The following is a 27,722-nucleotide window of genomic DNA, read 5'->3' as shown; positions in this document are numbered from 1 at the left end:
AAGCTCCCTTTTACATAGAGAGCCCCCTTTTACAAAGCTCCCTTTTCAATAGAGAGCCTCCCTTTTACAATGAGGGCCCCTCACCAACTCCACCACACCCCCCTGCGAGGGAGCGACGGGCTGATACGAGGGGTTGTGGGAGTCCATCGCCACTCAGCCCGTGCAACTGAAGGAACACTGACCCAATCTAAACAGCCCAGACCAGGTAGGGAGGTCCTGTGGATACCTGCTGTCCCGTATCTCCAGCCCGCGCCCCCCAGGGGCATCAGAACAAAGCCGGTCTTCAAAATGTCTAAAAATACCGTACGCGCCAGGATATAAACTGCGCCATCAGACTTGGTTTATCAGTGTTTCCCTCCTGCCAGCACCGTGAGTGAGTGAGACGCACGACCGCTTCAATGTAAAGCTCTTTAAATTACAAACCCTCCCCATTACAGATGGTTGTGGAGTGGCCTGCACTGGGGGTCCAGTTTATAAGGCCCCTGGTCCTCTAACACTCCGTCTGGGGCACACACCCAGGGGTCGTAGGTCATCCACTGCCACTTCTTCAGTTGCCCCTTCATGTTCCCGAGTATGTCCGCGTATCGCGGGTCCGAGGCCAGGTTGCGGGTCTCTGAAGGATCCATCGACGTGTCGAACAGCTCCCACCGCTCCCTGTAGTAATACTGCCGCAGAGACTTGTCCCAGTGTGTGGGGCGGCCACATTGGGTCCTGTTCAACAGGTCCTGGAAGGTGGGCGAGAGGTAAAAGTCCTGGTCGATGGGGAAAGGCATCTTGAAGTGAATGTTATGGACCAGTCGATACTGCAGGTGGTGCACGGCTCTCATGGGGTAATACATGGTGACCTCGTGGTGACTCTGGCTGGCAAACACTGTAGACCAGGGCTGCTCGGAGTCCAGAGCAGGGAGGATAGACCTGCCGGTCAGGTGTACCACCTTATCCTTTCCAAAGATGCTGTAGGTGGGGTAAGGGATGGAGAACCAGTCCAGGATAGTCGGAGTTATATCTGCGGACACAGACAGCAAGGAGTTGTTTAAATTCCCCATTTTCTCTCTGCTCTCCTCTCCTGAAGGGGCCGACTCTTCGCTGCTCTGCCTTCCTGCGGGTCCCAGCCCCTTCCAGCATGTCGTAGAAGCGGCCACTCGTTGTGGGAGGCTCGAGAGCGAGTGTGGGCAGTCAGGGCACTGGCAAAACCCGCTACTCAGAGAGTAAGTGGCGTTTCCAGCCGGTGCCCCGCGTTCCCGGCCCGCGTTCCCAGCCGGTGCCCGCATTCCCGGCCGATGCCCGCGTTTCCGGCCCACGTTCCCAGCTGGTGCCCGCATTCCCGGCCTGCGTTCCCAGCCGGTGCCCGCATTCCCGGCCGGTGCCCCGTTCCCGGCCCGTGCCCGCGTTCCCAGCCCACGTTCCCAGCCGGTGCCCGTGTTTCCAGCCGGTGCCCGCGTTCCCGGCCCACGTTCCCAGCCGGTGTCCACGTTCCCAGCCGGTGCCCCGCGTTCCCGGCTCGTGCCCGCGTTCCCGGCCCGTGCCCCGCGTTGCTTTTTGTTGAGACAATTGGAACAAGAGGTCCTGCCCCTGGGCTGTCCCCCCTCCCCATTAGACTATCCCCTGACCCCCCCACTCTGCCCCGGACCGTCTGTCCCTCTTGCTGGGAGGCCTCCTCTCCTGAAGGAGCTTGCCAGCCCAGTCACAGGGTCACGGCCCCTCCAGTCCCCCAACCAATTGGCCGATACTGTCCGGGCTACCACCTGAAGTGAGTGTCAGCGGGATATTCGACCACGGAAGGCAGTGCAGCCCAGCCTGGTCTTGCTCTGTCCTGTCCTCGCCCGCGTCCACACCAGCCCACGTCCGGGGGGCGGGGGGGCAGCAGCACTGGAGCCGAGAGCAGAAGCGGCAGGATGGAGATCAGCTAATCCAGCGGAGAACATGCCTGGGATCCTTCTGGTCTGCCGGGCCCAGCAGGGGTCTCACCCACAGAGCCCGGGAGGAGGAGGAGGAGGAGGAGGGGGGGGTGACACTGAACCCGAGGGGGGGTGGGGGGTCTCTTTAAGGTATGGTTACTCGTGAATGCCACTGCGTACCGAGCAAGCTGACGTACGACTGGCTGACCTGACCCCAGCGCCCGGTGTGTTCCGGTGAGTGGGCTAGCATGGGCTCCGCGATGCCAGAGTGGTACAGGTTGGTCCTTCCGTCGGGGAATGGGATTCCGTTATCAGAGCTGTAAATTACCAGCGTGTCATTGGCGTGTCCGGCCTCCCACAACTCTCCCAGCACCAGCCCGATCCCTGCGCACAATTCAAACAGAAGACGGCGGGGGGTTAAGACATGTGGTGAGGACATCAAACACCGCCTGTTAGGTACAGAATCATAGAATCATACAGCACAGGAGGCCGTTCGGCCCATCGGGCCTGTGCCGGCTCTTTTATAGAGCTATCCAATTGGTCCCACTCCCCTGTTCTTTCCCCATAGTCCTGCAAAACCTGTAGGTATAGAATCATACAGCACAGAAGGAGGCCATTCGGCCCATCGTGCATGTGCTGGCTCTTTGACAGCTATTCAATTCGTCCCACTCCCCCCACCCTGCTCTTTCCCCATAGACCTGCCGGGTAGTTGAAACCCCCTCACATTTTTTACACACACAGTAATCCAACAGCTGAGGTGAGCGAAAGGTCGAGTGGGGGCAGGGCGGTGCCTGGGGAGGGGGCAGGGGTTATAATACTCGGCCTGCGGGGGTCACAGTAAACACCACGGGGTGTCAGTCGTGGCTCAGTGGGCAGCACATTCGCCTCTGAGTCAGAAGGTCATGGGTTCAAGTCCACACTCCACAGACTTGAGCACAAAATCTCGGCTCCGATACCGAGGGAGTGCTGCACTGTCGGAGGAGCCGTCTTTCGGATGAGACGTTAAACCGAGGCCCCGCCTGCCCTCTCAGGCGGATGTAAAAGATCCCACGGGCAATATTTTGAAGAGGAGCAGGGGGAGTTCTCCCTGGTGTCCTGGTCAATATTTATCCCTCAACCAACATCACTAAAAAAAGATTGTCTGTTTGTGGGATCTTGCTGTGCGCAAATTGGCTGCTGCGTTTCCTACATTATAACAGTGACTACACTTCAAAAATACTTCATTGATTGTAAAGCGCTTTGGGACGTCCCAAGATCATGAAAGGTGCTGTAGAAATGCAAGTTCTTCTTTCTTTCTTTCTAACTGTTCTGTTCCTCAGGGCTGACACCCCCTCTCCCACACATTAAAAACCCAGCTAAAGGAAACTGAGCAAAATTATCACCGCCTCCATTTTAACAGGGGAACTACACCATCACTGAGAGCTCACTGTGGTCTAGACGGCTGATCGTGGTGTACTGCGAGCTTACCGTGGTCTAGACGGCTGATCGTGCTGTACTGTGAGCTTACCTCGGTCTAGACGGCTGATCGTGGTGTACTGCGAGCTTACCGTGGTCTAGACGGCTGATCGTGCTGTACTGTGAGCTTACCTCGGTCTAGACGGCTGATCGTGCTGTACTGTGAGCTTACCTCGGTCTAGACGGCTGATCGTGGTGTACTGCGAGCTTACCTCGGTCTAGACGGCTGATCGTGGTGTACTGCGAGCTTACCTCGGTCTAGAAGGCTGATCGTGCTGTACTGCGAGCTTACCTTGGTCTAGACGGCTGATTGTGGTGTACTGCGAGCTTACCTTGGTCTAGACGGCTGATTGTGGTGTACTGCGAGCTTACCTTGGTCTAGACGGCTGATTGTGGTGTACTGCGCTGCCAGATCAGCACGGGACGCTGGTGTGTCGGGTAGAAAGTGTGGCACCTGAGGAGAGAGGGACCGGAGAGAGAGGTTTCTAAAGGTCTATAAACAGAGCGATGAAGCAACTTCTATTCTCATATTTACCCGTGCAACAAACGACTCCCCCAAATGCCTTTCCAACCAGGTGACCAGCGATTCACAGCTCAGTCCTGTGGGAACCAGAACCAGAGAGGGGAGAAACCTCGACACTCAGTGAGTGAGACTCTGCAGCCTCTCCGTAAACCGGCCAAGTAATCGGACCGAACTTCAATAAACTACCAGATAAATATTGAACAGCGTATCTCAATATGTCACCTGGCAGACGGTTATAAAAATAGTAAAACCCATCGTGTCTCTCCCTCACTCCTGAGGGCACCGACTCCCTATTGGGGTACACGTCTCTCCCCCCCCCGCAAACTCCAACTCCCTCTTGGGGTGCACGCCTCTCCCCCCCACCCCCCAAAACTCCGACTCCCTCTTGGGGTGCACGCCTCTCCCCCCACCACGACTCCGACTCCCTATTGGGGTACATGTCTCACCACCCCCCCCCCCATTTCCGGAATCCAACACCTGCCTGGGGTAGACGTCTCTCCTACCCCCCCATCCGCGCCCCCCCCCAAATCCCCAGACTCCGACTCCCTATTGGGGTACACGTCTCTCCTTATCCCCTCCCCCGCCCCCCCGAGGGTCCCAACTCCCTGCTGGGGTTCGGATTCCGCTGGAACCAGCTTCTGTCGGGCACCTCACACAAATGCCCGTTCTTCATGTGCGCACAGGCTCGAGGGTATCGCAGCCCAACCCAAGCCCGTCCCCATCCCACCAACACACACACACACAGGCACTTTGCAGCAGGGTCACTGGATAATGATCAGGGGGCCGGAGCTGATGCTGAATTCACCCCACAGCCCAGGTGTGTGTGTGTGTCTATTCGTACCTTGACCTGCTCTGGTGTGTAATATTCTGGCTTCCAGTCTGGGATCCAGCCCATTCCACTCTCCCCATTGCCAAACTTCTCGCAGAACACCCCGTACTGGGGCTGGGAGTGTCCGCACCGATGGGGATCATGAAAGGCCACGTAGAGAAAGAATGGCCTAAAGACAAAAACACAGAGGAATAAAACAGAGACCCAGGGCCAGGGATCACACAGACATAACCCCCTCCCCTAGACCCAGGGCCAGGGATCAGACAGACATAATCCCCTCCCTGAGACCCAGGGCCAGGGATCACACAGACATAACCCACTCCCTGAGACCCAGGGCCAGGGATCACACAGACATAACTCACTCCCCGAGACCCTGGGATCAGACAGACAAAACCCCCTCCCCTAGACCCAGGGCCAGGGATCAGACAGACATAACCCCCTCCCTGAGACCCAGGGCCGGGGATCAGACAGACATAACTCCCTCCCCTAGACCCAGGGCCAGGGATCAGACAGACATAATCCCCTCCCTGAGACCCAGGGCCAGGGATCACACAGACATAACCCACTCCCTGAGACCCAGGGCCAGGGATCACACAGACATAACCCACTCCCCGAGACCCTGGGATCAGACAGACAAAACCCCCTCCCTGAGACCCAGGGCCAGGGATTAGACAGACATAACCCCCTCCCTGAGACCCAGGGCCGGGGATCAGACAGACATAACCCCCTCCCCTAGACCCAGGGCTAGGGATCAGACAGACATAACCCCCTCCCTGAGACCCAGGGCCAGGGATCAGTCAGACATAACCCCCTCCCCTAGACCCAGGGCCGGGAATCAGACAGACATAACCCCCTCCCCGAGACCCAGGGCCGGGAATCAGACAGACATAACCCCCTCCCCTAGACCCAGGGCCGGGAATCAGACAGACATAACCCCCTCCCTGAGACCCAGGGCCAGGGATCAGACAGACATAACCCCCTCCCCTAGACCCAGGGCCGGGGATCAGACAGACATAACCCCCTCCCCTAGACCCAGGGCTGGGAATCAGACAGACATAATCCCCTCCCCGAGACCCAGGGCCGGGAATCAGACCCACCCCCCCCACCACCTCCCGAGACCCAGCACCGGGAATCAGACAGACCCCCCCCGCCTCCCGAGACCCAGGGCTGGGGATCAGACCCACCCCCCTGCCTCCCGAGACCCAGGGCCAGGGTGATTCTCGGGTAAAGAAAGCAAAGGCAACACCAAGCGTGGCTATCTACCAGGCATCAGGTACCTGTCTGCTGTGCCGTGCAGGAATTCCCTGACCAGCAGTTTGATTTTGGTGATATTCCTCCCCACCTGCAGGATGGGATGATTCTCCTCGGTCTGTGCGTAATCAAAGGGATAAACGGACTCGGGGCCAACATGCTTCTTCCCGATTATACCTCAAAGTAAGAACACACAAATATCAACTGAACAACCAAAACTAAACCGAGAAAAACTCAGGAAGAATAATTGTAGATCTGGGCAGTTGGGTACAACTAGAAAGAAATGTTAAAAATCTGCAAATGCTGGGAATTTGAAATAAAAACAGAAAATACTGGAAATATAACGCAGGCCAGTCATCGTCTGTAAAGAGAAGGCAGGTTATCATCTCAGGGCAAGAGCAGAACTGTGTCCTAACGTAGAGGGAGCAGCTTTCAATGATTTTTACGGGGTGTCACGATCCTTATTTCCACAAGATTGCTTTCTTTGCAGAGTAGGGAGTAAATACTTGATACCACGCGGGCTGCACCGAGTTACACGCAGGATAACACGCGGCCTGCACCGAGTTACACGCAGGATAACACGCGGCCTGCACCGAGTTACACGCAGGATAACACGCGGCCTGCACCGAGTTACACGCAGGATAACACGCGGGCTGCACCAAGTTACACGCTGGATAACACGCGGGCTGCACCGAGTTACACGCAGGATAACACACGGGCTGCACCGAGTTACACGCAGGATAACACACGGGCCAAGGATGGTTATACGCGGGATAACACACGGGCTGGAGAAGGTTACACGTGGGATAACACACGGGCTGGGGATGGTTACACGCAGGATAATACACGGGCTGGAGAAGGTTACACGTGGGATAACACACGGGCCGGGGATGGTTACACGCAGGATAATACACGGGCTGGAGAAGGTTACACGTGGGATAACACACGGGCTGGGGATGGTTACACGCAGGATAATACACGGGCTGGAGAAGGTTACACGTGGGATAACACACGGGCTGGGGATGGTTACACGCAGGATAATACACGGGCTGGAGAAGGTTACACGTGGGATAACACACGGGCTGGAGAAGGTTACATGCAGGATAATACACGGACTGGAGAAGATTACACGCAGGATAATACACGGGCCGGGGATGGTTACACGCAGGATAATACACGGACTGGAGAAGATTACACGCAGGATAATACACGGGCCGGGGATGGTTACACGCAGGATAATACACGGGCTGGAGAAGGTGACACGCAGGATAATACACGGGCTGGAGAAGGTTACACGCAGGATAATACACGGGCTGGAGAAGGTTACACGCAGGATAATACACGGGCTGGAGAAGGTTACAAGGCAGCAAGAGATCAGGGATTGAGGTGACATTGTGAACGCCGAGAATTTCGAAAGCGGTTTAGAAATTGGGACACAGCAGCCTGTTACAACGTCCAAAATCCTCACCTGTTCTGATCTGAGCTTGACTGAGCAGCAAAGGTAAACTCCTGACAGCGTCGAAGGAGTTGAAATGGTGAACACCCTGGTGCAGTCCATACATTCCATTCTGATGCTGCAAGACACAAACGTCAGTCAAACAATCCGCTCCCCGTGAGAATCCCCAATCATTGTTCAATTACATTCGAAACGCCAGATAATCCGCCCAAAGGGTTCAGTGGGCGAGTGAACCATCCAGTGAGATACTGAGCCACGCTGAGCTCTCGGGTTGAGTCCGCAGTCTGTGCTGCACTGGCTGACCGCAATACAATTGGACTCAGTGCCTCCATGCTAGGGAGTGAACGATGAGTCTGGTTTCCTGTTCCTAATCACTAACCAGTTGACAGTCTGGTTAGAATGCTGGACATACCTGTGGTAATCTGGTTAGAATGCTGGACATACCTGTGGTAATCCGGTTAGAGTGGTGGACGTACCTGTGGTAATCCGGTTAGAGTGGTGGACGTACCTGTGGTAATCCGGTTAGAGTGGTGGACGTACCTGTGGTAATCCGGTCAGGATGGTGGACGTACCTGTGGTAATCCGGTTAGAATGGTGGACGTACCTGTGGTAATCCGGTTAGAATGGTGGATGTACCTGTGGTAATCCGGTTAGAGTGGTGGACGTACCTGTGGTAATCCGGTTAGAGTGGTGGACGTACCTGTGGTAATCCGGTTAGAGTGGTGGATGTACCTGTGGTAATCCGGTTAGAGTGGTGGATGTACCTGTGGTAATCCGGTTAGAGTGGTGGACGTACCTGTGGTAATCCGGTTAGAGTGGTGGACGTACCTGTGGTAATCCGGTCAGGATGGCGGAACGGCTGGGTGAACAGCTGCTGACAGACGAGAAAGCATTTTTGAAGATGACGCTGCGCTTTGCCAGTCGGTTGAGGTTGGGGGTCCTGATTGCCGTGTTATTATACACCTCGGTCTCAAAGCCGGCATCATCAGCTGTCCGAAAAAAGCACACGGGTGAGATTATCCAACCAGTCAATGTCAAGGAGTCTCACAGAAGCTAACATTCCAGACTAGGGTCAGCAATCACAGGACAAGCACTTCATCTGAAAAAAACAGGGGTAGTGTGAATAGAGAGAGAGTAACAGGGAGTGGGAGAGAGTTACACGGAGCACCGGGGAGTGGGAGAGAGTTACACGGAGCACCGGGGAGTGGGAGAGAGTTACACGGAGCACCGGGGAGTGGGAGAGAGTTACACGGGGAGTACCGGGGAGTGGGAGAGAGCTACACGGAGCACCGGGGAGTGGGAGAGAGTTACACGGAGCACCGGGGAGTGGGAGAGAGTTACACGGAGCACCGGGGAGTGGGAGAGAGTTACACGGAGCACCGGGGAGTGGGAGAGAGTTACACGGAGCACCGGGGAGTGGGAGAGAGTTACACGGAGCACCGGGGAGTGGGAGAGAGTTACACGGGAAGTACCGGGGAGTGGGAGAGAGTTACACGGGGAGTACCGGGGAGTGGGAGAGAGTTACACGGGGAGTACCGGGGAGTGGGAGAGAGTTACACGGGGAGTACCGGGGAGTGGGAGAGAGTTACACGGGGAGTGGGAGAGAGTTACACGGGGAGTGGGAGAGAGTTACACGGGGAGTGGGAGAGAGTTACACGGGGAGTGGGAGAGAGTTACACGGGGAGCACCGGGGAGTGGGAGAGAGTTACACGGGGAGTGGGAGAGAGTTACACGGGGAGTACCGGGGAGTGGGAGAGAGTTACACGGGGAGTGGGAGAGAGTTACACGGGGAGTGGGAGAGAGTTACACGGGGAGTGGGAGAGAGTTACACGGGGTGTACCAGGGCCTTTCTGAGAGTTATACACTTTCCCATTTACAACAAACTCTGGCTCGGTGGTAACTCTCACTTCTGAGCCGTACGGTCGTGGGTTGAAATCCCACTCCAGGACTTAAACACGTGATCTCGGCTGACACTTCAGTGCCGTGCTCGGGGAGACCGCGGGGAGCTCGGGGAGTCCGCGGAGAGCTCGGGGAGTCCGCGGAGAGCAGGGGGGAGTCCGCGGAGAGCAGGGGGGAGTCCGCGGAGAGCAGGGGGGAGTCCACGGAGAGCTCGGGGAGTCCGCGGAGAGCTCGGGGAGACTGCGGAGAGCAGGGGGGAGTCCGCGGAGAGCTCGGGGAGTCCGCGGAGAGCTCGGGGAGTCCGCGGGGAGCTCGGGGAGACTGCGGAGAGCAGGGGGGAGTCCGCGGAGAGCAGGGGGGAGTCCGCGGAGAGCTCGGGGAGTCCGCGGAGAGCTCGGGGAGACTGTGGAGAGCTGGGGGAGTCCGCGGAGAGCTCGGGGAGTCCGGGGGGAGCTCGGGGAGCCCGCGGGGAGCTCGGGGAGAGCAGGGGGAGTCCGCGGGGAGCTCGGGGAGAGCAGGGGGAGTCCACGGAGAGCTCGGGGAGAGCAGGGGGAGAGCAGGGGGACTCCGCGGGGAGAGCAGGAGGAGTCCGCGGGGAGCTTGGGGAGTCCGTGGGGAGCTCGGGGAGTCCGGGGGGAGCTCGGGGAGCCCGCGGGGAGCTCGGGGAGAGCAGGGGGAGTCCACGGAGAGCTCGGGGAGAGCAGGGGGAGAGCAGGGGGAGTCCGCGGGGAGCTCGGGGAGAGCAGGGGGAGCCCGGGGAGCCCGCGGGGAGCTCGGGGAGAGCAGGGGGAGTCCGCGGGGAGCTCCGGGAGAGCAGGGGGAGTCCGCGGGGAGCTCGGGGAGAGCAGGGGGACTCCGCGGGGAGAGCAGGAGGAGTCCGCGGGGAGCTTGGGGAGTCCGTGGGGAGCTCGGGGAGTCCGTGGGGAGCTCGGGGAGTCCGCGGGGAGCTCGCGGGGAGCTCGGGCACTGCTACACTGTCAGAAGTGCTGTTTTTCCAGTGAGACAAAGTGCGGGCCTGTCTGCTGTTCGAATGGATGTGGTGGACCCCATGGCACTATGCAAAAGAGAGCTGGGGAGTTCTGGTGCCCTGGGCTAACATTTATCCCTCAACCAACATCAGCAAAACATTTAGCCGGTTGCTGTTTGTGGGACTTTGCTGAAATTGGGTAACTTTTGTCTATGAAATAACAATGACTACACTTCAGAGTAATCAATTGGTTGTGAATCCTTCTGGGACCTCGAGCTGGTGAAAGGTGCTGTATAAATGCAAGTTCCTTCTTTTCTTTGAGTTAGTTGATCTGAGTTGGGGCAGTAGTGAACCTCCTACAATAAACCTCAGCATGTCTGATCTAAGGGGGGGTGGAAGTCAGCCAGGATTCCTGGGCCACTCTTGCTGGGAAGCATGTGTGCGGAGCAGGATCAGGCCGGGTTGTGACGATCCCCATGGTCAAACAGCCCTTGGCCACTCCCTCTCTAGAGTCACTGTTGAAGAATGGGCACGTTCCCCTCCAAGTCACACACCATCCCGACTTGGAAATGTATCGCCGTTCCTTCATCGTCGCTGGGTCAAAATCCTGGAACTCCCTTCCTAACAGCACTGTGGGAGAACCGTCACCACACGGACTGCAGCGGTTCAAGAAGGCGGCTCACCACCACCTTCTCAAGGGCAATTAGGGATGGACAATAAATGCCGGCCTCGCCAGCGATGCCCACATCCCATGAACAAATAAAAGAAACCTGGGACCAGGTACTGGAAGGGCCCTCGACCCTGTGGAAATGTATCCCCAGTGTGTGAGAAAAGTAAAAGGGAGGGGGTGGGAGAGAGAATTGAAAGAAGGAAAATGCTGATCTCCCCCTCACTCACCAATGATGAGAAGCACATTCCTCCTCTTCTTCTGTTGACCCCATGAACTACCGACCCCCAGAAAGAACACGACCCAGAAGGTGCCACTGACACCCGATGGAAACATTTCTTACAGCAACAATGTGGCTTTAAACAGAAGTAACCGCTGGCTCATCTCCAATCTCTGTACAGTCACTGATCTCCACTAACCAGCCGTGACCGATCGCTAATCCGCAAACACAACGAAGCCTCTCTCTTGGTGCATAAATTAAATTAAAGCCGCTCTCAGCAAAAGTTCTAGTTTCCCTTCCCTCCCTCCAAGGTAGTCAATTTCCCGGAAGTGAAATGATACATTTTGCGATCACATGAGAAAGGGTCATGTGACGAATGCCCAAATCATCTACAGACAGAGACAGAGAGGAGCTCTTCTTGCCGGTTCCATGAGGCAGTGGTGCAGAAAGTGAGTAGAAACACAGTTAAAGTTACTGCGATTGTTTGAGTTTTATGTATAATTATTTATGCAGTGATTTTAGTAGCGAGTCTGCACTGAGCTACGGGTTGGTGACTTGATAGGTTGTTGAAATTTGCTTTTAGCACTCTCTCTCTCTCTCTCTCTCTCGCTCTCCTCTCTTTCTCGGGTCTTAAAACACTTTCAGGGACCCAAGTGTCCTATTTAACAACAACAATGTGCATTTATATAGCGCCTTTAATCTAGTAAAATGTCCCAAGGCGCTTCACAGGAGCAATTATCAAACAAAATTTAACACTGAGACAAATAAGAAGATATTAGGATAGGTGACCAAAAGTTTGGTCAAAGAGGTGGGGTTTGAAGGAGGAGAAAGAGGCAGAGAGATTTAAGGAGGGAATTCCAGAGTTTAACACTTAAACATTAATGGTCAAAAAAATGTGCAAATATATTTTTGCAATTGACTTTTTTTTTAAAAGATCATTTCTGTCTTAGAAACTATACTTTTTAACCAGACCTGGTCTCACTTATTTTGTTTTAAAAGTGTAACCTGTGTTGTATCTAACTCTTTCAAAAATTATTAACACAGCTTCAAAGTTTGTTCATATGGGCTTGTAATCGGCCTCTGATTTTCAATCTTATCTCGCCAGTTCCCCATTGGAGCTCTGTGTTGTATCAGCTAATTTGTGGTCAGTCGATAGATCCATTCTAAACCTCGTATTGCTGTAATCTGCCCTGTGAGACGGCCGCAGGAGTCAGGCTGTATCCTGTGTGGGGCATGGTGTCTCCAACTTCCCCACGTCGTCCTGTTTGCACTGAAGTTTTGCTGTCGACTGACTTGCCGAGACAGACATGTTTTCAACCTCCTGAACTTGCCTGACTTAGAGCCGTGTGGTCCAATGTATCAGCCACTAGCCACTTGTGGCTGCTTGGGAATCCCAATGCAACTAATTGCATTTCTGATCAGTAAATATAAAATGAGTATTGGACTCCGTGGTTGGGCATCTGATCTCATTACTTGTATTTGCATGGCATGTACATGTGAACTTTAACCTTTTTGTGTTTGTTGGTAAGATGAAAAGCAGAGTGAGAGTGTTTTTGGATCATTGCGTGCTCTACTCCCTTGTTTACTGAATGGCGGGAGATGCAGTAAATTTCCACGTGACGTACATTTACCTGAATTGTGTGCAGAGTGTTTTCTACTAAAATTAGTGCAAGTGGCTGAAAGGATGTCACTGTAGCCACACCTGTGACTAGTCAGCCATTCCTATTGGACAACACAGCTCTGGACTACACGGAGTTGGGTAAATGGTGAGATAAAGGTTGCATGTTGAGTAAAGTTTGCAAAGATTCTCCTCCTGTACCTAGGTGGCTGGAAAATTAGAGCAATGCACAGAGAATCAAGACTCTGAAAACACACACAAATCCATGTCTTCATGAAAAGGTGGTCACTTTTTTTTGTTTGGAGGGGGTGGGTGAGATGTGCACATATTGCACTGATAATACATGTGTGTGTAAGGAAATGTAGTTTTCACACAAATGTATGAGGCGTTCAAAGGGTCGGACTTAACGAGGTTATGGGTGAGAAACAACGGGAACCAGCCTTAGTGCAGTAATACTCGTGGATAAAAACACACCACCATGCTATCTGAGGCAAAAAACAGTGAAACAAAGAGTGGGCCTGTGTGTCCGAACATGTCGCTAAGCAACTACGTTCCAGAATCAAGGAAGAACTAGTGATGGGCTCCTAAAAGTGCTGCCACTAGCCACCCTGTCACCATTGAGGCCTTATAGGGTGATTTATCAACTGCAGGGACTGGGGAATAATGTGCCAGTGATGAGGGGAAACCAAAAGGCACTCTCTTCTGGACCAAGTACCTGTCGTCTATATGATTGGGTAAATTAAAGGGAGTATTTTGGAAAATACTTGATTGGATTTATTCTGCTGCAGTGAGAAGAGGGGCTGGGGGTTAATTCAATGTATAAGATGCCAACCCCTACTCAGACTCTGTAGAAGAGAAAGAAAGTAGAAGCAAGAGGTTGCGAAAAGCAGATATATGGAATGGGTAATCTAATTCTTGTTCTGTACTGTTAACTACTGCTTGGAGACTTGCATGTGTTGATCCTTGTGTGAGGTTAATAAAGTATCACTGTATCCAGTTGGAGTCCGATCGAATCTTTATCAAGGTGTGTTTGGATGTAACTTATTATCTGCCCGGTTTTTGACTTGGCAGAAACCCCAGTCTCGGGAACGCAGTATGTTAACAGTCTCTTTCCATTGTGCTTTGTGCCAAAGGGCTGCAGACGGGCAAATATGACAGCCCCCATTCCAGAACGGAGAAAGAGGATAAAACCAACTAGTCTTACCTCTGTTATGGGGAAAATTCCAGAGTACATAATGCAGATGAAATTAGGGAACACTTAAAAAGGCGTGGGCTAGTCAGGGATAGTGGGCATGCATTTGTGGAGGGGAGTTGGTCCTTGACTAATTTTTTTTCCGGAAATCTGAGTGTATAAAGGGAATGTGTTCTGTGGGTGGATTTCCAGTAAGCATTTATTAAGGTGCCACGTAAGAAATTTGTTACAAAAATTAAGGTGCATGGTGTTAACGGGAATGTGGCTACACGGAGACAGAAAGCAAAGGTTATATAGATTTACTGGATATGTGCGTAGTGGTATGCCTCAGGGACCGAATCTCCAGAATCTTCCTTCCCGGCTTGGTGCCTGTTTCCTTATGTCTTTTTGTGAAGCACCTTGGGGGATGTTTCCTTACATTAAAGGTGCTATACAAGTTGTTTTATCTGTGTTGGGATCTCGTTCGCATTTTCAATTTATATAAGGCTGCATACAATAACGCCACAGGTCCCAGTCAGAATAGAGATGATTGGGTAATTTGCCTGTCAATCACTTCTGGAAGCGACCGGGATTGGTTTCACGTACCTCTCCACGGGTGTCAGCTGTGGTTCAGTGGGGAGCACCCTCGCCTCCGTCAGAAGGTCATGGGTTCAAGTCCCACTCTAGAGAGTCGAGCACAAAATCTAGGCTGACACTCCCAGTACCAGTACTGAGGGAGGGAGTGCTGCACTGTCAGAGGTGCCGTCTTTTGGATGAGACATTAAACTGAAGCCACGTCCGCCCTCTTAGGTAGATATAAAAGATCCCATGGCACTATTTCGAAGAAGAGCAGTGTCCTGGCCAATATTTATCCCTCAACCAACACCTTTTTAAAAATAAAACAGATGATTTGGTTATTATGACATTGCTGTTTGTGGGATCTTGCTGTGTGTAAATTGGCTGCTGAGTTTTCTACATTACAACAGTGACTACACTTCAAAAGTACTTCATTGGCTGTAAAGCACCTTGGGAGGACCCGAGGTCGTGAAAGGCATTATAGAAATGCAAGTCTGACTTTCTTTCATAATTTGTATTATGTAACTATCCTCCACTCACTGCATTTTGCTGGAGAAATAATCCTGCTGTAATCGGGAGTCTCTGTTTGCTGCAGTTTGAGTAAATGAAAACCACAAGTCTCGCCCCGCCTCCAACTCATTGGCTGACACAGTGGTGTCGATATTCACTCCGTTTATATAAATGATTTGGACACGGGCACAAGAGGAGTGGTATCAAAAATTTGCTGCTGATTCCACATTAGGGGGGCATGGCAGACTGAGGAAGATGTCGACTGGTTTGGGCAGTTCAACGGGGAGAAATGTGAATCAGCTCACCTTGGGAAAAATCTGAAAACAAGTGCACCCTAAACAGTAAGATTGTTAGCAGAAAGGTCGAGGGATGCAGAAATTCAGATCTTCAAAGGTGGGAGTGCAGGTTAATAATAATTAAAAAAAAGGCAAATGGGATTCTAGCTTTTATACATAGGAGCATTGAATATAAAAGCAAGGAAGTGATGCTGAATTTGTGCAACTGTTTTGTACATAATTGGAAAGGGGAAATTGTAGTTATGAAGAATTGGAATAGAGAAGATTAAGTGGCATCCAATAGTGACTTTCAAGATTCTAAAAGGTTTTGAGAAGGTAATAGTGAAAGATTATCTCTGCCAATTGGCAAATCGGTAACGAGGCAACATAAATTCCGGGCGGTCACTTCAAGACTGAGGATAAATGTTAGCAGAAATGGTTCACACAGAGAGTTATTAGAACAGGGAATGATTCACCACAAGGGGTGGTTCACGCAGAAATTTAAAGGGGAATGGATGAGTATTGGAAAAGTTGTAATAGAAAAGGATATTGGGAATGGGCAGGGAAACGGGATTAGAGCAGAAGGCTCCGGGTGTGGACCTAGTACTGCCATTGGCAGTGTGATGAGCTAAATGACCACTAAGTCATTTCTATGATGGTAAATCCCCTCCTATCATTCACCATTAGTCAATATGTATCAGTTCAATTGCTGAGCTATGGGGAAAGGCCAGGGAATGGGGCTAATTGGGTACCTCTTTCAAAGGGCTGGCACAGGCACGATGGGTTGAATGGCCTCCTTCTGTGTTGTATCATTCCAAGTAAACTTGTGATTAAATCTTTCATTTTAATGTTCAGGCATCCTGGGTGTGAACACCACATCCAGAGGAGACTGGGCGGCATCTGAAACCTTCTGTGGAGCGAATGGTTTTGAGTAACTTGACCACATGGTCCTGAGAAACCTTCAGCGTCCCATCGACCAGTAAGAGCACCTGGGAGAACTGAATGCAACCGAGCCTTTGGTGTGAAGGAAAGTATTGAGTCCGCGACTCGAGGAAGCGTGAACGGACGCGGAGACGAGCTCAGCGTGTCATGGCGTCTGTTGTGAGGAAATGCTGCTCCTATCGCACCTTGAAGAGGAGGCTGCCCATTCTGAACTGGCTGCCCCGTTATTCCCTTCGGTGGCTGCGTATGGATCTGCTGGCAGGAGTGACTGTGGGGCTGACCGTGGTGCCACAGGCACTAGCCTACGCGGAGATAGCCGGTCTTCCCGTTCAGGTAGGCTCGACTGACTTGTGATTCATGATCCAGGCTTGTTCTGCTTGTGAGGATAAAGTTTCAGGGGGTTTTTCTTTTTTTGAAGTGGGGGGGGGTGGCGGTGGTGTCATCGGCCGTGGCTCAGCGGGTAGCACTCTCGCCTCTGAGTCAGAAGGTTGTGGGTTCAAGTCCCACTCCAGAGACTTGAGCACATAATCCAGGCTGACACTCCCAGTGCAGCACTGAGGGAGTGCTGCACTGTTGGAGGTGGCGTCTTTTGGATGAGACGTTAAACTGAGGTCCCGTCTATCCTCTCAGGTGGAGGTGAAAGATCCCGTCAGAATTCTCTACCACACAAGGCTGTGGAGGCCAAGTCACTGAATATATTAAAGAAGGAGCTAGATAGATTTCTAGTCACAAAAGGCATCAAAGGGTATGGGGAGAGAGTGGGAATATGGTATTGAGATAGAGGATCAGCCATGATCATAATGAATGGGGGAGCAGGCTCGAAGGGCTGAATGACCTACTCCTGCTCCTATTTTCTGTGTTTCTATGACATTATTTCGAAGAGCACGGGAGTTCTCCCCAATGTCCTGGCCAATATTTATCCCTCAACATCACTTTTTAAAAAAAAAAAATTACCTGGTCATTTATCTCATTGCTGTTTGTGGGATCTTGCTGTGCGCAAATTAGCTGCTGCATTTCCTACATTGCAACAGTGACTACACTTCAAAAATACTTAATTGGCTGAGAAGTGCTTTGGGATGTCCTGAGGTCCTGAAAGGTGCTATAGAAATTTCTTTTTTTTTATTTTCTTTTTATTTATACTTTTTCTTTTCTTTCCCACTCCCTCCCCATATAAAAAGTTTGCTCATTTTTTTCAAAATCAAAGTAAGTAGTTGATACTTTGCAGTGTTGCTTGTCAGATTAAATAGTTAATGGTTCAGTACTCTGGAATTAAGCACTTTCTCGGGGGAGCAGGGTAAGTACATTTTTGTTGTGCTGTATTAAAGTTCAGACTATCCTCTCTTTAATTGTTTTTAAGACAATAGATTTTTGTTAGGTGAGGTTATTAAGGGCTATGGAGCCAAGACTGGTAAATAGAGTTAAGATACAGCTCAGCCATAATGTAATTGAATAGTGGAACAGGCTCGAGGGGCTGAATGGCCTGCTTCTGTTCTTAAAACAAAACTGAAGGCCTTGTTCGTTCTTGTCCTCACAGTTCTACCAGGCATTTTTCTAAAAAAATAGAGAAGATGCTTTAAAAATTGATGGGTATATTATTCTTATGTCTGTATCTAATCCATATTCCTGCTCCAGTACGGACTCTACTCCTCGTTCATGGGCTGCTTTGTTTACTGCCTCCTCGGCACCTCGAAAGACATTACATTGGGTCCGACAGCGATCATGTCTCTCCTCGTCTCCTCGTACGCCTATCACGACCCGGTATACGCAGTGCTCCTGACCTTCCTCTGTGGCTGTATCCAACTAGCAATGGGCATTCTGCACCTGGGTAAGAACCTCTCCCAACGACAACTATATCCCATCAATTACTATCCATCAATCCCTCTTTAGACAGGGGCGGGGATTGGTACACACGAGGGGGCCAGTGTCTGATGTGCCACCTTGCAGATCCTCCCCAGGCTTGGCTCTGTCACCAAGAGGGACGTGGAATGGAGAAAGGCTGATTCCACATTGGGTGTTGGAATCAGAAGTCAACCACAGGCAAGTCTCCTGTCGGTATTAGCAGCACCGAATGAGCTGTGGCAGCAGATACCACCACCACCTCGCCCCCTCCCCTGGTGGGCCATTGGTCCTTGGCTCGCAGGATCTTGCTTACATTTTGTGTCAGCCGTGGCTCAGTGGGCAGCGCACTCGCCTCTTAGTCAGAAGGTCGTGGGTTCGAGTCCCGCTCCAGAGACTTGAGCACAAAGTCTAGGCCGACGCTCCCTGTGTGCCAGTATTCAGGGAGTGCTGCACTTTTGGAGGTGCCGTCTTTCGGAGGGTACGTTAAACCGAGGCCCCGCCTGCCCCCTCGGGTGGACGTAAAAGATCCCGTAGCAATTTTCGAAGAAGAGCAGGGGAGTTCTCCCTGGTGTCCTGGCCAATATTTATCCCTCAACCAACATCGCTAAAACAGATTATCTGGTCGTTATCACATTGCTGTTTGTGGGATCTTGCTGTGCACAAATTACTGTGCACTGACGCATTTCCCTAAGTTACAACAGTGACTACACTTTTAAAGTGCTTCATTGGCTGTAAAACACTTTGGGACATCCATAGGTGGTGGAAGGCCCTATATATATGCAAGTTCTTTCTTTTCCTTTATTTTATTTCCGCAACTTCTTCCCTATAATAGCACTGACTCGTGCCGGGGCTCTGGACCTTGGATGCCAGCAACCCTCTAGCACCCTCTGTCTGTTCTTTAGTTGCAAGTCCAGGCAGTGAAGGTTGGCCTGCTATTCGACTGTGGGCTGGACTCTGATGCTTCCACAGGCCAGCAAAAAATTACTGGGTGGTACCGTAGTCCGGAATGGGGAATCTGGCTCACCTCCCGTGCCTCCTCCTCCTCCCTCCCACCCAGGAAAGTCCTGGGATACTGAGGCCAATTATAGCGCCGACTCCTCCCATCTTTCCTGGGGTTGCACCCAAAAAAAGCTCACTCTTACTGGTAAACTCCAGAGACCAATCGGAAGGATCGATTAGCAAAGCCTGTGTTCCCGAGTCTCTCCAGATCAGGGTGTTGATGCAGGACCTTAAAAATAATTCCACTCCCATCTGTACGTCACTTTGATTTTTATCTCCTAGGCTTCCTGGTTGACTTTATCTCCTACCCTGTAATAAAGGGATTCACCTCCTCCGCTGCTCTGACCATTGGCTTTGGACAAGTGAAGGTAAGAAGGGAACCAACGAAGGTCTCTTGGCCCTTGTTTGACGTTGGCTTGTGTTTCTGGGCAACGTGGGGTTGATATGCGAGTGTGCAGCCCCCGTCTCTGGGTTTGAGGGGTTCGATGATGATGTCACGTGTAGTGTTCATCCAGCTGTTAGAAAATTCACATCTGTTTGAGGCCTGATGTATTGGGGGGAAGAAACGAGTGAGGAAATTGGCCTGGATGGGCCGCGGTCCCCGATTCTTCAACATTCTTATCAGTTGAGTATTTGAGTGTTGGGCAGGGAGAGCTCCACTGCCCTTTAATAGGTCTCACCAAGTGAAATAATATCAGAAAATAGAATAAAGAAATATATTTCTATATTTTCTCACCTTTTTAAATGAAAGGTAACAGGTCGGACTTTGCTGTGACAGTGCCCACTGTTCATTGGACGTAATCTTGCCCGTGGACTTTCCACAGCAATTTCCTCTAAATTAGAGAGCCAAAAAGCATGGCTCCCTCTACAGGGCATCTGGGACCTGTGTGAACGGGGCAAGCAACTGTGTATCTCCTTAAATAATCAGATTGAAGAATCGTTAATGAGCAGCGTAGAGTTTGAACCAGGGAGTGTAAGTTAGAATAGTGAATTCAATGTCAAATCAGGTACAGAAAGTGAAATAAATAGAGAGAGAGAGAGAGAGAGAGATTGGATTAAGAGAGAGATAAAAATTTATTTAAATTAAAAAAAAATCTCCAGCAACAATTAAAAGCTGAAGGAATGAGACTCCACACTTGTTAAAGTTAATTTTCAGTGCGAGAGGGGTTGTTTGGCAGTAATTAAGACTTGCCCCACTGTTAAAAGGGTACTTAGATTAAAATGGACAAGCCCTAAGTCTTTCTGGTGAGATTAGTTTGTATCTGCGATATCAGTGGATGAACTTCACGCTGTCCCATTCATTTGAACGGGGAGCCAGCCGGTGAGATGCCGTTTTCACGGAGCTTATGGAGGAGCAGGGCATCTGGTAGAGCAACATCCTGATTTCCGCGTTCAACTGCGCACGTGCGGTCGCCAGAAGTTACTGTCCGATTTTCACAGAAGTAACGGTGAGCACTGGGAGCCTTGCTGTTGTTTTCACAGCAAAATCTGGCCCGGTCAGACTAACCGGGCAACATCAGTGTGGAGAAAGTACTTGCTTCATACACACACCATCCCCATTAGAAGGAAAGAACGATTTAAGATGTCGAGGTGTCTCTGACGTTGAGTCTCCTCTGAAGGATGGGTCGGTGACTCGGTCACTGTGATTTGACCCTGCTTTTCCTCATTTCTCCCCCCCCCCTCCGATGGGAACGTTCTGCTGCCACCCATGACTCCATCCAGCAAACCAAAATCAAATCTTGCCAAATTTGGGGGGGGGGTCTCCGAACCCAACCTTCGGTTCGGGCTGGGACTCTTGAGTCCAGACACCGAATCAGAGAGGTCAAAGTTCGACCACCAGAGCTCCTCCCACCTCGTGCAGTATTCACCGACCCTGTGAAACTGTTGCAGCTCCGTTTGATATCCTTTAAAAGGGATAAAGAACTTTTAGGCAAAAATGCAGATGAGATTCCAGAGGATTAAATGCGTTTTCCCACGAGATAATCTCTTGAAATGGATCCAGGGGCCTGGTACAGATCTGATGTGTCCAATGACCCTTAATTACTCTCTGCACTTAATAATTGGTCTAATGGCAGTGAGAGGCCGCCCAACTGGCCTGTAGCCCCGTGCAGGTGGTGGTAAACCACAGCAGAACACGGAGTAAAGGAATAACAGCCGCCTTTATCCGAGCTAATGACACTTCTAATGTGAGAAACAATTGATGTGTGAGTCCAATTAGTGACGCACAGTTACCAGCCAAATGGGAAGTTAGTTGGAGTTAAACCTTTTTGTAGAAGGGTGATTGGGTGTTGGTGAACACTGAGGGCTCACTCCTGGATACGACGTAGGAATTATTGGGTGGACAAAGCCCGAGGTCCATCTAGTTCGCCTTCTACTATCCCGGTAGTCACATGATACAACGATATGGAGTTGTTGACTAATCATAGCAATCAATCTCTATCGATTAGCCTACAACAGACCCAGTCATGAGGTGAGGAAAACCCCCAGTGGTGGAAAGCTTTGGGAACCACATGTCCGAAGTCACCTGTTCCCCCTCAAGCTTGCCACATGTCACGCCTCCCCTACTGTGGGGCGTCTCGAATTACTCGTGTACTGTGCTGTGTACACGTTGTCATCTCATTCCACAATAAGTTCATGTGGGTAATTAAAAAGTTACTTTTATATGGGGGGGGGGGGGGGGGGGGTTAGTGAGAAGCTTGTCTGCCAGAGTTCCCGACTCTCAAAGCCAGTCGAAGGGGAAGATGTGTTTTTACCAATTCTTCTTGGCCTTGAGGAATGGGGGAAGTTCATTTCGGGATTACCAGCAGCTTGACCCCAAAACCAGCAAACCGGGAAAGTTCGGGTTTGTGAGGCTGCTGATTCACCGAGAGTTTGGGGAGGTGGAGAAACAAAAGGGAACGTTCGGCCCGAGTCGTACTCTCATTGCTCGCTCTGACGCTGGCTCTGTTCAGTCGGGCGGTCCCCAGGGGCAGCTGAGTTAGTGCTGGAGTTTGCTGGGCTGTGCCTGACCATTTTGAGTCTGACGCTCCTTGTCGTTTGATCCAGAACATTCTTGGCCTCCGGGACATTCCCCGCCAATTCTTCCAAGAGGTCTACTACACTTTCTACAACGTTGGAGACAGCAGGTCAGCATTCCTGTTTTATTATTTAATGGGAACAGCTCCAGAGGCTGTGAGTAACTGTGCCATCTAGGCTAGGAGGACCCAGGATGGATCCCTGGTCTGTCCCGAGTGTACAGACGAGGAGGAGTTGGGTGTTACCACTGATCTCAGCCTACCCTGGGCTAGGGAGAGGGAAAAAAATGTCAGGAGTTCCTGCTCCTGATTGTATTTATATGGTGCCTTTCACAACCTCAGGATGTCCCAGAAAGTTTTGCAGCCAATCCAAAGTGACTATACTAAGTCACTTTTATAATGTAGGAAATGCGAAGGAGCACAAAGTCTATGCTGACCCTCCCAGTACAGTGCCGAGGGAGTGCTGCACTGTCGAATGAAGCGTTAAACCGAGGCCCTGTCCGCCCCCTCAGGTGGACGTAAAAGATCCCATGGCCACTATTCCAAAGAAGAGCAGGGGAGTTCTCCCCAGTGTCCTGGACCAATATTTCTCCCTCCTCCAACATCACTCAGAAAACTGATTATCTGGTCGTTATCACATTGCTGTTTGTGGGATCTTGCTGTGCGCAAATTGGCTGCCGCGTTTCCCTGCATTACAGCAGTGTCTACACTTCAAAAGTGCTTAAATGGCTGCAAAGTGCTTTGGGACGTCCTGAGTATGTGAAAGGCACCATATAAATGCAGGTCCTTATCTTTTTCTTTTCATTTCTCCTTTTTTGTTTTTCTTTTAATGTTTTTTAAAATTTTTGTGTAGAAACTTGGGTTTGGAGAATGAGAATTCCCCCACCTCCGAGCCGAGGGGCCTCCTGGTTTTTTACTGGTCGCTGTAACGCTCTGTCGGGCTGCGTGTGGAGAGGTCGAAGGGCACGGCCTCCTGCGGCTTCTCCCCCCCCGCCCACACCGTGTCGCGTTCCTGCTTGTTGAAGGGAGGTGCAGAATCCAGACACTTGACTCCTCCCCAAGTAAGGAGTGAAATTGGGGGATATCCTCTTGTCCCCTCCCCCCCTTTGTTCTTCCTACACCACAGAACATTCCGGGGCCAAGGGCAGCAGTGATAAGCGGGAGGGAACATGCGGGACTGGACTAACAGAATCCCAAGAAGTTTCTACTGACTGACCCCATCCGACGTGACGGGTCAGAGGGTGCGGGGGGAGAGGGCGGAGGGCGGTGTCTGAGGGAAAGTGTTCAAAGTTACAAAACTGAGAGTAAATTGGTAAGAATTGGAACAAAAGAGCACATTACCACAAGTGCTGTAATGGGCCGAATGGCCTCCTTCTGTGCTGTTATTTCCACCTGGTGCTTTCACCGTCCTCCTGGTTTCCACCTCCATTCAGGGTCGGTGACCTTGTGCTTGGCCTCATCTGTATTTTGCTGCTCGTGCTGTTGAAGATGATGAAGGGCCAGCTTCCGGAAAAATCAGACCAGCTGCCGCTCCTGAATAGGTTCTGTTACGCGATCGTCAGCTTCGTCGGAACAGGTCTGAGAGTCTTTGCCTCCCGTTATTGTTCCACTAAAGCTCCGCGGCAACCTCGAGGGCAAAGCAAAAGGACGGGGCCCGTTAATGTGACCTTATTTTTGAGAGGTGTTGCACGTAACTTTCGGATGGATGTCATGGTGTTGGGTACAAATCTGGAGGTGGTTTGAACTCTCCGACTGTAGGGGGGGAGTCGGCCATTCAGGCACCCGTCAGCACATCTGGTTTAAGTAGCAGCTGGAGCAGCTGCTTCTGAATGAAACCCACTGTTTTACAAACAAATGGGACAAGGGGAGGTGGCAACTCGCTTTGCTGCAGTGTTGATCAATGCATCAGCCACATGTGGCGGATTGGGGCCATCCACATGTGGCGGATTGGGGCCATCCACATGTGGCGGATTGGGGCCATCCACATGTGGCGGATTGGGGCCATCCACATGTGGCGGATGCCAATTCTGATTTGTAAATAAAAAGAAAAGACTAATTGATACCATTGTTGGGTTTGTGATCTCAATACTCACATTCGTGTGCATGTGAGCTTTAACCTTTTTGAGCATTTGTTGGTTAAATGGTAAGACCAAAAGCAGAATGTGAGCGTGTCTTTGATTGTTGCCTGTGCTTTACGCCCTTGTTTACTGAATGGCGGTACATGTTTAAGTGAGTGTACACATGAGGAGTACATTTACCCGTGTTGTGCGAGTAAAGCATTTTCTACTGAGATTAATGCAAGTGGCTAAAATGGTGTTGCTGCAGTCACAGCTGTGGTGAGTCAGCGACTCCTATTGCACAACACAACTGGTCGACTGAAACCAGTCTCCCTCAAGAAGAGGAATAGGATCCAGAGACTAGTCTGTGGAATCTGATGTACTGGTTCCCCATGTTCTCCAGCATAAAACGGTCTCTCCAGACACGAGCAGTGTTTGGAAGGGCTACACCCTGTTCCATTGTACATGGTCTGGAATTCCTTCCCCCCTCCCAATCATCCGTTCAACTTCACCAAAATCCCACTGCGTTGGATGTGTGATGTAAGTCTTGTGTTTTTGGTTTTATTAATTGAATAAGATTTGCTGTGACGTTTTCACGGGAGGTTTATTTTGAATTGTTCAGAAATGGTTAATGAACCGGGTTTTGGGGGGGGGGTGGGGGTGGAGAAATGGGGTGGGAAGACTAAAATTTTGGTGGAAATGGGGAGGAAGGGCGGGCAGTTGGGAAAAGGATGTGTGCACGTCATCTGCGTTCAATCCCTGTGTGTGTGGGTTACGTGAAAGGTCTACTCGAAGGGGGTCCCACAACAACTGCAGTGTTGGCAGGAGGGGAGAGCACGGGAACTGGGAAGCCCAAAGCAGTGTCTGCTGTTCGAATCCAGGTAAACATAAAAGGGGGGGGGGGGAAGAGGAGCAGAAGGGTTTTGCTGTTCATTCTCTCTCTGACCAAAAACCTATTAGAAAGTAAACAAATGGCCTCGGGGAAGGAAAGAGAGCAAACTGGTTAAAATGGCTGATGTGGTTGTGGAGTCCCGCACTTTATATTTAAGGATATTTGGAAGGTTTGGTTGTAATTTTCCCGTTTTCCTTCCCCCCCCCACTCCTAGCCCGGAACGCCGTGGTGGTGGTGTCCGCCAGTCTGGTTGCTTACTGCTTCAAAACTCAAGATATGCAAGTGTTTACTTTAACGGGAAAAACCGCTCAGGGCCTCCCGCCCTTCCGGCTCCCAGTCTTTTCACACCCAGAATCCAATGGGACCACATGCTTCATCGAGATGGTTCAGGTAAGTGTCGACCTTATTAGGCAGTCTGGCGCTGAGCAGCCCGAACAATGTCCAACACGAAATCCCCCACAGAATGTAACAAATATTGTATCTGAAACTCCAATGTGTAATCTACACTCACCAAGAGCATCAGATGAATCTTCCTCTTTTCCCCCTCCTCTTCCCACCCCCCACCCTTCCTCTTTTCCCCCTCCTCTTCCCGCCCCCAACCCTTCCTCTTTTCCCCCTCCTCTTCCCGCCCCCCACCCTTCCTCTTTTCCCCCTCCTCTTCCCGCCCCCCACCCTTCTCTTCCCGCCCCCCCACCCTTCCTCTTTTCCCCCTCCTCTTCCCGCCCCCCCACACTTCCTCTTTTCCCCCTCCTCTTCCCGCCCCCCACCCTTCCTCTTTTCCCCCTCCTCTTCCCGCCCCCCCACCCTTCCTCTTTCCCCCTCCTCTTCCCTCCCGCCCCCCACCCTTCCTCTTTCCCCCTCCTCTCCTCTCTTCCCCCCCACCCCCCCACAAAGAAGTTGAATGGTTGGGACCAATCCTCACCTTTCAGGTGTGAAGTTTAGAACTTGTGTGTGACCCAGTCCAGGTCAGGTCAGCGGGTATCCAAAGACAAACCAATCACAACAGGCCCACAGTACAACTCTGAGTGAAGTGTAATTAACCTGTCATTGCCAGAATCATCATAGCTGAAGTTTGATACGGAGATGTATTAACTAACACAACTTTATTTAACCCTATCTATGATATAAAACCATCACCAGGCCAAGCACTGAGGCAGCGAGCGAGCGGGCGGTTGGTGAAATCTGACCCTGCCACACACTCACTTATCAAACACTCTGATCTTTCCAGAACTTGGGAGCAGGATTAGCCGTGGTGCCGCTGGTTGGATTTCTGGAAAGTGTTGCAATAGCCAAAGCTTTCGGTGAGTGATTGGAACAAGCAGCCTCTGTTTAAACCCCTGGCCAGCTCGATCTTACACGGCCCGTTGCTCCACTGCACGGCCACCGCTAGAGAGCGGGGCTGGAGGTTACAGGGAGCGTAGGAGCTGGAGGAGACCGTTCAGCCCCTCGAGCCATTCAATCAGGTCGCGGCTGATCTGTAACTCCATTTACCCGCCTTTGATCCATATCCCACGATGCCCTTACTAACAAAAAGCCACCGATCTCGGTCTTGAACGATTCAATTGTTCCCCAACATCCACAGCCTTTGGTGGGGGGAGAATTCCAGATTTCCACTACCCTTTGTGTGAAAAGGTGCTTCCTGATTTCCCTCCTAAATAGCCAAGTTCTAATTTTAAGATTGTGCCCCCGTGTTCTGCAATCCCTGCCCCCCCCACCAGAGGAAATTAGTTTCTCTCTATCTACCCTATAGAATCCCTTTATCATTTCAAACACCACAATTGGATCACCCCTCAACTTTCTAAACTGAAGCAAACACAAGCCAAGTTTACGAACATACGAATTAAGAGCAGGAGTAGGCCATTCGGCCCCTCGAGCCTGCTCTGCCATTTGATAAGATCATGGCTGATCTGATTGTGATCTCAACCCTACTTTCCCATCTACCAACTATAACCTTTGACTCCCTTGTTAATCAGGAATCTATCTAACTCAGCCTTAAAAATATTCAATGACCCTGCCTCCACCGCTCTCTGGGGAAGGGAGTTCCACAGACTCACGACGCTCAGAGGAAAAATTTCTCCTCATCTCCGTCTTAAATGGGAGACCCCTTATTTTTAAACTGTGGCCCCTAGTTCTAGTGTCTCCCACAAGGGGAAACATCCTCTCAGCATCTATCCCTTCAAGTCCCCTCAGGATGTTATGTTTCAATAAAATCACCTCTCTTCTAAACTCCGATGTATACAGGCCCAACAAGTCTATGCAACCTGCCCTCGTAATTTAACCCTTTTAGCCCCGGCATTATTCTGGTGAATCTGCACTGCACCACCCACTTCAGGAGGTGCAGTGCCCAGAAACCGGCCGTGATCTTGACTCCTGGGATGTGTTGGACACCCAGTCAGCTCCAGGCCATGCCATTCGCATTGCTTCACCCAGACTGGTTATGGGAGCAGCCCCTGACCCTATGTGAATGCTAGTGGTGACACAGGGAGCAGCGAGGAGGCCACTAAGCTACAATGTGTTGCCATCGTAAGGGGCTGATGGCAGGCCCCCTGACACGGGTGCACCAGATTGGGACAACTCCTACCTAAATCGTCTTCACTCCGTCTTTAACTGAGGGAGTTTGGTTCAGTTCTCTTCTCTTTCTTTTCTCTCTCTCTCTCTTTCTTT

At 51.3% G+C, this 27,722-nt stretch overlaps 2 protein-coding genes across 4 annotated transcripts in view; one reads left to right on the top strand and one right to left on the bottom strand.

Moving 5' to 3' along the window:
* Nucleotides 1-394: 394 nt before the first annotated feature.
* Nucleotides 395-11,481, bottom strand: sgsh (N-sulfoglucosamine sulfohydrolase (sulfamidase)). Of its 2 annotated transcripts, XM_068003950.1 has the most exons (8): nt 11,176-11,481; nt 8,241-8,401; nt 7,425-7,530; nt 5,983-6,133; nt 4,718-4,874; nt 3,726-3,807; nt 2,079-2,282; nt 395-1,006 (listed from the first exon to the last, which is right to left on the bottom strand). In XM_068003950.1, exons 1-8 carry the CDS (start codon nt 11,279-11,281, stop codon nt 432-434), a joined length of 1,542 nt encoding a protein of 513 aa, XP_067860051.1. In that variant the 5' UTR covers nt 11,282-11,481; the 3' UTR covers nt 395-431. The 2 variants fall into 2 exon arrangements, with proteins under 2 accessions (XP_067860051.1, XP_067860052.1); XM_068003951.1 differs by lacking the exons at nt 8,241-8,401; nt 11,176-11,481 and adding an exon at nt 7,953-8,216.
* Nucleotides 11,482-11,532: 51 nt separating this feature from the next.
* Nucleotides 11,533-27,722, top strand: part of slc26a11 (solute carrier family 26 member 11) — a 28,887-nt gene continuing 12,697 nt past the window's right edge. For both annotated transcript variants that reach the window (XM_068003949.1, XM_068003948.1), the window contains exons 1-8: nt 11,533-11,614; nt 16,171-16,590; nt 17,890-18,082; nt 19,378-19,463; nt 22,141-22,220; nt 23,543-23,685; nt 25,273-25,448; nt 26,287-26,359. In XM_068003949.1, coding sequence (XP_067860050.1) covers nt 16,405-16,590; nt 17,890-18,082; nt 19,378-19,463; nt 22,141-22,220; nt 23,543-23,685; nt 25,273-25,448; nt 26,287-26,359 — 937 coding nt within the window. In that variant the 5' untranslated portion in view covers nt 11,533-11,614; nt 16,171-16,404. The remainder of the gene's footprint in view (nt 11,615-16,170; nt 16,591-17,889; nt 18,083-19,377; nt 19,464-22,140; nt 22,221-23,542; nt 23,686-25,272; nt 25,449-26,286; nt 26,360-27,722) is intronic.

The sequence above is a fragment of the Heptranchias perlo genome, chromosome 23 (genome assembly GCF_035084215.1).
Source record: "Heptranchias perlo isolate sHepPer1 chromosome 23, sHepPer1.hap1, whole genome shotgun sequence".
In the NCBI taxonomy this organism is placed as follows: Eukaryota; Metazoa; Chordata; class Chondrichthyes; order Hexanchiformes; family Hexanchidae; genus Heptranchias; species Heptranchias perlo.
Note: the sequence above shows the minus strand (reverse complement) of the source record. Positions and strands in the feature narration are given on the sequence as shown.

Bases quoted from the DNA above. Each gene is read 5' to 3' on its own strand.
- sgsh (XM_068003950.1), bottom strand. From the start codon at position 11,281: ATGTTTCCATCGGGTGTCAGTGGCACCTTCTGGGTCGTGTTCTTTCTG. The intron at 6,134-7,424 runs GTGAGGATTTTG...TCTTACTTTGAG, and splicing joins TCAAGCTCAGATCAGAACAG to GTATAATCGGGAAGAAGCAT. The intron at 2,283-3,725 runs GTAAGCTCGCAG...AATTGTGCGCAG, and splicing joins AATCAGCCGTCTAGACCAAG to GGATCGGGCTGGTGCTGGGA.